Source organism: Branchiostoma floridae, unplaced genomic scaffold, assembly GCF_000003815.2.
Source record: "Branchiostoma floridae strain S238N-H82 unplaced genomic scaffold, Bfl_VNyyK Sc7u5tJ_1439, whole genome shotgun sequence".
In the NCBI taxonomy this organism is placed as follows: Eukaryota; Metazoa; Chordata; class Leptocardii; order Amphioxiformes; family Branchiostomatidae; genus Branchiostoma; species Branchiostoma floridae.
This window is the reverse complement of record NW_023365716.1, coordinates 1,343,257-1,354,613: the sequence shown is the minus strand read 5'-3', so window position 1 is coordinate 1,354,613 and position 11,357 is coordinate 1,343,257. Positions and strand designations below refer to the sequence as shown.

The 11,357-nt window shown below is 43.5% G+C and overlaps 3 protein-coding genes across 4 annotated transcripts in view; 1 reads left to right on the top strand and 2 right to left on the bottom strand.

Annotated features, from left to right (window-relative positions):
• LOC118407647 (zinc finger protein 239-like) overlaps positions 1 to 409 on the bottom strand; it is a 2,387-nt gene extending 1,978 nt beyond the window's left edge. Inside the window, exons 1-2 of the mRNA XM_035808161.1 lie at positions 277 to 409; positions 1 to 51 (exon numbers count right to left, since the gene is read on the bottom strand). Of these exons, the coding sequence (XP_035664054.1) occupies positions 1 to 44 (44 nt within the window). The 5' untranslated portion in view covers positions 45 to 51; positions 277 to 409. The remainder of the gene's footprint in view (positions 52 to 276) is intronic.
• LOC118407709 (zinc finger protein 501-like) overlaps positions 1 to 11,357 on the top strand; it is a 482,642-nt gene that overhangs the window by 134,842 nt on the left and 336,443 nt on the right. The gene's annotated exons all lie outside the window — the stretch shown is intronic.
• Positions 2,570 to 11,357, bottom strand: part of LOC118407609 (histone-lysine N-methyltransferase PRDM9-like) — a 24,856-nt gene continuing 16,068 nt past the window's right edge. Inside the window, exons 2-6 of one of the 2 annotated variants that reach the window (XM_035808108.1) lie at positions 9,743 to 9,797; positions 8,940 to 9,089; positions 7,615 to 7,740; positions 6,091 to 6,228; positions 2,570 to 4,825 (exon numbers count right to left, since the gene is read on the bottom strand). In XM_035808108.1, coding sequence (XP_035664001.1) covers positions 3,660 to 4,825; positions 6,091 to 6,228; positions 7,615 to 7,740; positions 8,940 to 9,084 — 1,575 coding nt within the window. In that variant the 5' untranslated portion in view covers positions 9,085 to 9,089; positions 9,743 to 9,797 and the 3' untranslated portion in view covers positions 2,570 to 3,659. Of the gene's footprint in view, positions 4,826 to 6,090; positions 6,229 to 7,614; positions 7,741 to 8,939; positions 9,094 to 9,742; positions 9,798 to 11,357 lie in introns of those variants that run through there. The other variant, XM_035808109.1, reaches the window with a different exon arrangement.

Sequence of the window (11,357 nt, the reverse complement as noted above, 5' to 3'; positions counted from 1 at the left end):
ACACACAGCTCTCCCGAAGAATGTTTCCAGCTGGAATCTTCCATTTCTGCTCTGTAGGAGGGGGGAGGGGATAGATTATACATCACAACGTGTTGCTAAAACTGTGAAACACACTAAGAATTAGGTTTTGATTTTACCTGCAAACTACAACTTTTAAGATTTTTAACTTGCATTTCTAGTTCTCAGGTTAATCTCTTTCTTCTCAAATATCAACAAAAACAAATAAACTTGATTTTAAATGATGTAAACTGTTACTATATAAACACTTTGTCTGACCCTCCGCTTCTGCCCTCATGACCTTCAATGAAAAGCGACCTGCAGACCGACTTGAGCTTTAATGTATAAACAAAAGTTGAAACAAACAATCAGAAGTGTGATACATGCTAAGCATCAGGTTTCGTGTTACCGTAAACTACAGTTTTTCAAATCTTCTAGCTCCAATTCTAGTTCTCATTTCTTAAAAAGCGGAAAGAAAACAACATGATAAATTAAAGGACTTGTTTTTCATATCAAACTTCATTTGGAACCGGAGCCTTATGAAACCGCATACCTGCGTATGGCAACGGTGCCGAATCAGAGGCTAGCTTCCCTCTGGACGCAGGGGAGGGAAGCCGCAACCTGGAACAGCATGAATATATTACTTGTGAAACAATCCAACATTCCTCCCACAAAACTCCTCTTTCCAAAGTCATTCATACGATTGCAACAACAAAAAAAACGTCGTTCGAATCTACTGCTCTTAACTTACGTATAAGACGTTATCTGATACTTATGGTATATAAATAGGGAAATGGCAAGTTTACATGTGTCTAAACTTTAAAAGTTCTTGGTACCGGTAGCTTTTCCACAATATCCAACAACACAGGACTGAAATGGTACACCAAGAGACGCTTGACCGGTTAGAAAAGAGACGGAAGACAAACCTCTTACTTTTGGTGGCCTGTGGCGACTGGCGAGCGTCGCGTCGCACGCATTTTGGTTCGCCCCCCTCCCCCTTCAATTTTACCATATTTACATTTGGAAAATTCCTATAAATAACAACGTTACGGTGATCCTTTTCCCACAAACATGACCTCAAACTCTCTCAAGCAATATCAGGATACTTGGATTCACGTTTCTAAGTCTTACCTGCTTCCTATGGTGTGTTTTTTTTTTCTCTTCACGCAACCGGGACTCGTACTCGGCAACTTTGTTCTTCTGTCGTATCCAGGGGTCAAAGTTGTAGTGGTGTGGGTCAAAGGTGAATTTGCTCCCCTGATGTCCCCAATAATACATTTATGCACAGCAACACGTTAGTGGCGCCGTCATTCTACTTCTCGTGCAAAAATAGAATAAAAGTCACCGATAGAGCTGAGTTAATTTGTTTTCTTAGAAGAATGACCTACCGCTGACCTTTTTGGTCTCACACCGCAGTTCCTGCCAAGCGGAATGTAAACATCGATCATACTTCTCTTCGCTATCAGGGAAAGGGAGAAATTCGCGTCGTTGTCCATCGTGCCATTTTATTTTCATTTTTCTCAAACTTTTAGTCTTTTCAGATTGTAGAAAACTTTGCTTTTTCGGGTAAATCCGATTTGAGAGCTGCTAATGTGTTCCTTGATTCTTTTTTTACTTGATTAACATTTCAGCTGAAAAGGATAATCTGAGAGTTATCATTGACATCAACACGCTTGGCCATGTTCATAATCATCTACTCAACTACACTCTTGACTACCTTCCTTGGGTCACTTCTAAAACTACACTCATGACTACCTCCCTATCTTCCATCTGCATGGTGTTACCCCCAAATGACCCCGCGAGGGGCAAAGTAGGGGGGGGGGGCTGAGGCTCCCGGGTTAGGGCGGGCAGGCCGCCTGCCTGGCACGGAAGTGCTCAACGTTGGGAGCACTTACAAGCATGCCAGGCAGGGCATTCCACTCGGGTATTGTGCGTGGAAAAAAATGAGTTTTTGTAAATGTCGGTGCGTGCGAATATGTGTTGATATTTGTAGTCGTGACTACACCGGGTGCGCCCTTGGGCAGGCTTCAGAATATTGCTGGCGTCTATATTAATATTATTGTTGACTACTTTATAGAAGAAGGTGAGGCGGGCGTTCCTCCTCCTTTCGGAGAGAGGGCGCCACTGCAGGTCTGAAAGCATATTACATTCATTCTTTTAAAACCCTGAAGTGCCTATTAGTCAAGTCTATTCTATGCAATGATGTACATAGGCAGGTTTGGTGCATCAAACACCGGGAGTTTTCTTTTTCACAACACAACACAAAAGTTCTCCCATACACACGAAGAGCGATCACGCATATCTTCTATTATTGTTATTGTTATTGGATGGGCCGAATACTCACCCTTTGCAGCCAGGGACTGAATTGCGAGGAGCTTACAACAGGCGGGGCTAAATCGCAAGGGTCTGGAGCGAGCTGCCATTCGGCGCTACTCAGGTGACCTCAATACGACAGTAATTGCCCCAGGTGCGGCCGAGGTACTGTCTCTAATGGACTCTGTATGTATTATACTACCTTTATGTTCTATTTACACAATACATTAGTACGGACAACACACGTTTCATATGCACAAATCTCTTCTGTATACACATAAGCCAACTACACCCAAGTCTACCTCACTAGTGTCACTTCTACAACTACACTCAAGGCTACCTCACTAGTGTCACTTCTACAACTACACTCAAGGCTACCTCACTAGGGTCATTTCTACAACTACACTCAAGGCTACCTCACTAGGGTCATTTCTACAACTACACTCATGGCTACCTCACTAGTGTCACTTCTACAACTACACTCAAGGCTACCTCACTAGGGTCATTTCTACAACTACACTCAAGGCTACCTCACTAGGGTCATTTCTACAACTACACTCATGGCTACCTCACTAGGGTCATTTCTACAGATACACTCATGGCTACATGACTAGTGTCACTTTTACAGATACACTCATGGCTACCTCACTAGTGCACACCCAAGACGACCACACTAATGTAATTTCAACTATAATACAAGTGTATTCAATACACCTACAAAATTATTTTCAAAATCAAGCAAATCAGGTCATCCGTAGACTTGCCTAGTTTTTGCCTCGTGAACATTCGTTTACAAAGATTACCTATTATCAACACAGTAACTCCTAAGTTGGGACCGTCTTCCACATTGCTTATTACAAAATGAACATAGTCTATTTTGTACAGTTGTAGAGCGTACGTCTATGCCTGCCAGATTCTACATATAAGGGGTGATCACTGATAGGTAATTCACACATGGCTCTATGAATTTCAAATTCTGGAATGTTCAAATATGGTTCACTGCCATATGTCTTTTTGAATGGCCTTAACTTGTTACCTTGACTACCTCACACAAATGACATTTTATGCAATAAAGAAGAAGACATTTCATGCTGTACGTCACACTTTAGATTTAGTCTTCCTCATGGGTTATCAAATGTTTAGACAGGGTTGATTTCCTAGCTGCAGAGTAGCTACACAGATGACAGCTGTAGGGTTTTTCTCCTGTATGAATTTTCATGTGTTCGGATAAGTGGTGCTTTCGAGCCGCCTTGTACCCGCACTCTCCGTAAGTGTAGGGTTTCTCACCACTATGTTTTGCTAGATTTCTGTCCAAACTGGCTCTCTGTGGTGCAGAATAGTTGTACTGGTCACACTTGTAGGGTTTTTCTCCTGTGTGTTTTCTCATGTTGCAAAAATGAAGACTTCCGAGTTGTGTTGAACCCACACTCCCCACATATGTAGTTTTTTTCACCTAGTAAGTGATTTATTCGATGTCTCTCCAAAGAATATTTCTGTGCTGCAGAATAGTCGCACTGGTGACACTTGTAGGGTTTCTCTCCTGTGTGGGTTCTCATGTGTCGAGATAGGCTTACTTGATAATTTGTCCTGTACCCACACTCCCCACACATGTAGGGTTTCTCACCGGTGTGTTTTCTTACGTGTCGAACCAATTTGGATTTCTCTGCAGTAGAAAAGTCGCACTGGTTACACATGTAGGGTTTCTCTCCTGTGTGGGATCTCATATGTCGGGACAAGTTAGATCTTTGAGCTGTCCTGTATCCACACTCCCCACACATGAAGGGTTTTTCAATGGTATGTTCGACCACGTGCATTCCGGTAATACCTCTGCTCTCCTGTACTAGTACCTGTGAGGTTGATGTGTTGTCAGGTTGGGGAAAGTTCACATCACACGTTTCCTGCTCCAGGCCCATGTCTGTTGTCTGGGTCTCCATGCTGTCACTCTCCTTCCCAGGGTGTTCTGTACAGTCCATCTCCTTCCCAGGATGGTCCATCTCCTTCCCAGGGTGTTCTGTGCTGTCCATCTCCATCCCAGGATGCCCAGTACACAGTTCCCCAGTAAAAAGCTCACAGTTAGACTCTTCCAATTCTGCTCTTACACTGCGCGTTTCGTCGCTTAGAACGTCCCTTTCCTCGTCCTGTTGCCGTCCCGTGTCTGTTGTCGCTTTTGAACTGTTGTAAATCTTGTGCCATGGGTGTTCGCTTGGTAGAACAGAGCAAATGAAGTTGTACGTTTCGTGGTCCTCATTGTGGATTTCTGCTTTTACACCGCACGTTTCTTCATTTGGAACGGCTCCTTCCTCGTTCTGATGCCGCCCCGTGTCTGTTGTCTGCTCCAAACTGTTGTAAGTCTCATTCTGAGCTTGTCCGGTTGGTTGGTTTGCACCAAAGCAGTCGTAGCTTTCCTGATCCTCACTGTACGTTACCAAAACGTTCTCTTGTCCATCCTGTTGCCATCCAGTGTCTCCTGTCTCCTCCTCTTTGATGTGCATCTCATTTGCAGTTTGTTCAAGCTCTAAAACGGTAGTGAGAAAATATTGGTCAGAGATACCAAAACTACAAAATGGCACAGATATTACATCAATTCATTAGAGCAAAGACTAGTTAGCTTCATGATAGCTTCAGATGTTTTTTTTTTTTCAGCAACAATATCAAAATATTTTGGAGGATACAACAATATAGTTCACAATTTCTGGACCATTCCTGTTGGATGACACTTGGTCTGACCCTCACCAGAGAGCTACTGGTCTATAGTTTGTCCTGCTTCCAATAAACTGCCAAGATCTTCAGACATTGTTAACATGTAGTCAATCATGATACTCCTGAGTACTAAAATATAGTAACTTATTGTTCTAGCAGTAATTCAAGCCCTGGTACTAGTAATTTTGGTACTTGAAGACAGTACGTCACACTTATACTCAGCAGCGAGCTTTGGTTGTAACAGTCAATGCAGCTAATTCAATCCACATACACCTACATCGTCATATCCATCAAAGTATCCATTTTTTATTATACTGCTGCTGAGATCCCTGTCACAGGTAGGCAGCAGTCGGATAGTCTTCACACTGTGCTTCCATGCGGCTGATCTGTCCTACATCATAGTACATTAATGTATAAAATCCAGTACATGGACTTGTGAAGGTTAGGTGCAGGTAGACACCAGAAATACCTGCACAGCTTCAGTTTTACCTGCACTAACCTGCATGTACCCAGTACATGGACCAGTGCAGGTTAGGTGCAGGTAGACACCAGAAATACCTGCACAGCTCCAATTTTACCTGCACTAACCTGCATGTACCTAGTACATGGACCAGTGCAGGTTAGGTGCAGGTAGACACCAGAAATACCTGCACAGCTCCAATTTTACCTGCAGTAACCTGCATGTACCCAGTACATGGACCAGTGCAGGTTAGGTGCAGGTAGACACCAGAAATACCTGCACAGCTCCAATTTTACCTGCACTAACCTGCATGTACCCAGTATATGGACCAGTGCAGGTTAGGGGCAGGTAGACACCAGAAATACCTGCACAGCTCCAATTTTACCTGCACTAACCGGTATATACCCAGTACATGGACCAGTGCAGGTTAGGTGCAGGTAGACACCAGAAATACCTGCACAGCTCCAATTTTACCTGCACTAACTTGCATGTACCCAGTACATGGACCAGTGCAGGTTAGGGGCAGGTAGACACCAGAAATACCTGCACAGCTCCAATTTTACCTGCACTAACCTACATATGCAGGTGGTATTTCGAGCCCTGGTCACACTTGTACTCACCAGCTAGCTTCTCTTTTGCTCTGACTTTTGCCAACTTCTGTCGAGCTTTGCGCTGTTGTCGACGCTTCTTCTTTCCCCGTTCTGCTTTCCGTGTTTTCAACTTTGCAAGCCTTTTTTTTTTACGCCTCCGCATTTTTTCTGAAAATAGAAATGATACCGGAATGTACATTTTCAAAGCTACACTATAGCATACATGCCATATTACATGTCATATTACATGCCCTGTCTAAAAGTTATCAGCCTTCAAAACAAATGTCCACCGCTATCTCCATGTACAATTATTTCCAACTTCTTAGTTCATTATGCATACCTGTGCAGATTTAACATTGGATACCTGGGAATTCAATCATACCTTGTATTTTTTACTCTACTAATATTTGGTCAGTTTTGTATTGTATATTTATGTATGTGGTCACACCCTTCAGCCTTGCTGCCTACTGTAAATGCATTTAAGTTCGCGGGGATTTAATTTCGCGGTAGCGGGAAAATGACTTTTCGCGCTGTAGTGTCTTACTGTTATGGAAGATTGTTCGCGGTGGTTTTAAATTCGCGGTGAAGCGGCCGCCGCAAAAACCACGAACATTAATCCACCGCGAACATTTCTGCATTTACAGTATGTGCCCACTTTGTATTGCCCATGTTGCATACTGAATAAAGTCATACCTTAAAGATGATTTAGTCTATACTTCTGGATATATATCAAATTCATCAGCGAAAAGAAGTTGATTTGAGAGGGGTGTAAGGGAAGCTATTTACGAACGTATTTATCGTCCTCCCCTAAACCATAAGGTTGGACTAAGGACTGATCTTTCTGGTGCTTGGAACGATATCTTTAAGTGATTGATGGATTTATTGATAAGTATACATAATATATTATGTTTTTTTCTTTATTAGTACCTATTACTTTGCTTGAATATTTTATACAATTTTTGTCAGTTACCTGTTTGTTTATGTAGAACACTTTTCAGAACACCTCAATAGTTACCTGTGTTATTTACTTTAGAACACCATAGCCATTACCTGTTTTGTTTATTTATAACTTAAGAAGTATTCTTTGTTCCACAAGACCTGTGTACTGTTATTTTCTTTTTGCTGGTGAAGAGTAGCAGATGCTGTTCGAGACGTCTAATTCAAACTTGATATATATCCAGAAGTATAGACTGAATCATCTTCAATTTAATGTATTAAAAAAAGTTAAACCCTTTCCGCACCAAGATGGCGCATAGGGCGGTGCCCATCTCTGTTTCATTAGCCCTGGGCCACACACAACGCAATCACTACAGCAGGGGGCTAGTCCACTGGTAGTGGTGTGTGTTCAACTTCCATACTCTTTCCCAAATGCTGAGTGCTAAGCAGAGAAAGCAGCATGTACCATTTTTAAAGTCTTTGGTATGATTCGGCCGGGATCAAACTCACGACCTTCCGAATGCAAGGCGAACACTCTACCCACTCGGCCATTGCATTGGCTACGATTTTAATGTATCCTGGATGACTAATCTTCACAAACGTATATGAAAGTCATACCTTGTGCTTTCTTTACTTGTCGCGCTTTGCACAGCTCATCCTCCATCTTCTTTTTCTCCAGTTCTGCCTTCTCTTTCCAAGCATTCAACGTCAGCACTCTTGTACTTTTAGGCCTCCGCGTTTCACCTGAAAATATCAATAAATGACCATAGGTAAAATACTCCGTTATGCACTATATATAGAATACAACACCCTCGGTCCCAGCCCTCCCGCGGTCGGATCGCCCTCTGGCCTTCGGCGGTCAGGCGATTCTACCCGCGGTCGGGCTGGGACCTCGGGTGATGCAGAATACACCGTGTTGTATTTCATTCATGTCATACCCATCTTAGAAAACACATGTGGAATGCACCAGAAGTTGAGAAAATGTTGTGTCCTCGAACAAAAGATTGTAACAACATCAATTCTAACATCCAAATTTTCAACCATGCCATATTCGGCCCGTTTGAAATAGTTCTATTTACTCGAAGGAAGCTGTGTGATACAATTTGGAACCTGTGTGATACGGAAAGTTATCACACGGTCCGGAACACCCGTATCGAACGTTTTCGCATCACAGGTATGACATAAATGCCCTTACACTGGGGACTGGGGAGCAGTCCTCAGACAAGCATGTCATTCTGATTCACCGGGGATGCCACAGGTCATTTGAGGTCACAGTCTTCTACTGACAGTAATTTTTGCCCTCAGGATACCTTAGAATGCGCCACTCACTCACTCACTATCCGTTGTTTGATTATACTGCTGCTGGGGTCCCTGACGCAGGGGTAGGCAGCAGTCGGCTAGTCCTTAAATCCCGCTTTCATGCGGCTCTGTCCAGTGGGTCGACTCCTGTGACACCGCCATTTTAACAAATTCTTTTCAACTCTGCACCATGGAAGGTGGATGCCCCCGGCCCCCTACAAAAGTCGCGCCTATATCACTTGCCATGACTTACCATGAAATTTGGACCCCCTATACAGGCTTTTCATTTGATGTCATCTGCGCCATGTTGGATTACAGCGTATGTCTGTAAACCACAGGAAGATGCTACAGCTTAATTCAATTACCCACCAAATTATAATTACTAGTAGTAGCATGACGTCAATGAAAAGCTTGTATAATAAAACCCTAGCTAAAATCCTGGTTGGATACCAGGAAACCGAACACAGTTCAATCATACCTAGTGCCCCCTCCACTTGCTGCTCTAAAGCCAGCTCCTGTGTTACTTTGACGTTAAGGATTCAAATTATAATTAGTATGACAAAGCCTGTATAATAAAATCCTAATTAAAATCCTAATTAAAATCCTGGTTGGGTACCAGGAAACCGAACACAGTTCAACCATACCTTGTGCTCCCTCCACTTGCTGCTCTTCAGCTGGCTCCAGTGCTGCTTTGTCCTGCTCATCACGAATCTTCTTTTTTTCCTCTTCTGCCTTTTTTGCCTTCCAAGCGAGCCACCTCGTCAGCTTCGGCTTTTTACGCCGCGGCATTTCTCCTGAAAATAACCGTAAGTGACCATAGGTAACATACTCAGTGACGTATCTAAGGTTTCTGCCGCATCAGTTATACAACATAATAAAAACATACATGAATTTATGCCAATGATATGGAAAGTCCCAGACAGACAAATAACGACAGGAAAGGAAACAAAGCCCTAATATTACTGATAGCATGTTTATTATAACACTGGCACTGATACAATGTGCTAGGAAAGCAGAGTCTAACATCTGTTTTGATATTCCTCTGCCGTGAAAGTTGGTCTACATTAGAGAACACATAAGCTAATAACCCCATATCTGCTTGGAGATAAGTTACTGTAATACTAATACACCCCCCCCCCCCCCAACACACACACACATTGCCCCTTGCGGGACTATTTGAGGGTAAAACAAGACGAGCACAGAACCGGACTGATACACCAAGAGCCGGTAAAACGGCTTCAAATGGACGAAAACAAACTGAGTGGGTTGCGAGGCCGAGGGTGCCATGCATGTTTATGTTTTGCCCCCCTCCCCCTTACTTTTCTACCATGTTCACACCCAGAAAACTGTAAATAACACTCTTACTGTGATTCTTTTCCCACCTAAAGGACCCCCAAACTCTTAAGTTCTGTATCAGACCTCTTGGATACTCGTTTGTAAGTCTTATCTGCTTCCTATGACGCTTTTGTCTTCAGGTAAACCGGGACTCGGGCAGCTTCGTGGTCTCATAACACAGTAATTATCCGCGACCCCCGTCCCCAAAAGTAGTTCGGGTTAAAATAGTGCATCGCGGTACTTGCAAAGGCCGTATTTATTCTTCCGTGCACGACAGCGAGGTGGAATCTGTGGTGAATAGTAGATGAATACATCGGCGTTCATACTGTATAAGTTGGATTACGTCGCTTTTTCGGCCGGCGGGAATTTGCGCCTTGATATGTTACCGGCACTTCCTGTTCGCCGCCTGCAGTTCCATGACCTCCGCTGGGGGTCAAATCAAAGTGTCTGTTATAGAAAAACGAGCCGGCAAATCTATGCTCATCTTCAGATATTTTGTAGCTTGTACCCTCAACTTCAACATACTAAATTCTTGTGAATTGTATCTGCACCCTACTATAGGTTTTGAGTCGTCGAACCACCTCACTTTGGGGTCCTTAACCATGTAAATCCCCATACCCGAAAAACTGTGTTCTGAGACCATGAATTCATCCACAGCGTGAATTCCCCAGGGACGGACAAGCACATTAAATTTGACCGACATGTTGGTAATTGACCTCGGCTGACTTGAACTGTAACATTTTCGTTACCGTCTGACCCGCCGTTACCATGGCAACGGCCGCCTAGACCGTTCCCTATGCTTAAGTATAGGACTTAGTGCGGTCTAAAGCCCGCTCGACCCCCCCCCCCCCCTTTTTCCGCCCTAAAAAAGACAAACCCCCAACCCCAATCACTCAGAACGGTAGAATGTGGTCTGGCAAGCTCCTTATAACAGAAAAAGTCAACCAGAATATCAAGTTTGTTGAGATAATGAGACCAATTAGCGGCCCCTCAGATAGTCCTTGTACAGTGCCGACACCTGTGCTAGGCGCCAAAGTGCAAAGTTGGCCATATCTCAGGAACCATTTGGATTTCTGCTCTAAAATTTGGTACGGTTTTGTATCTTGACTAGTTTTATTGTATGAACGTAAAGAAATCCAAGGTCAAGTTGGCTTAAGGTCTCATAACACAGTAATTATCCGCGACCCCCGTCCCCAAAAGTAGTTCGGGTTAAAATAGTGCATCGCGGTACTTGCAAAGGCCGTATTTATTCTTCCGTGCACGACAGCGAGGTGGAATCTGTGGTGAATAGTAGATGAATACATCGGCGTTCATACTGTATAAGTTGGATTACGTCGCTTTTTCGGCCGGCGGGAATTTGCGCCTTGATATGTTACCGGCACTTCCTGTTCGCCGCCTGCAGTTCCATGACCTCCGCTGGGGGTCAAATCAAAGTGTCTGTTATAGAAAAACGAGCCGGCAAATCTATGCTCATCTTCAGATATTTTGTAGCTTGTACCCTCAACTTCAACATACTAAATTCTTGTGAATTGTATCTGCACCCTACTATAGGTTTTGAGTCGTCGAACCACCTCACTTTGGGGTCCTTAACCATGTAAATCCCCATACCCGAAAAACTGTGTTCTGAGACCTTCATCCACAGCGTGAATTCCCCAGGGACGGACAAGCACATTAAATTTGACCGACATGTTGGTAATTGACCTCGGCTGACTTGAACTGTAACATTT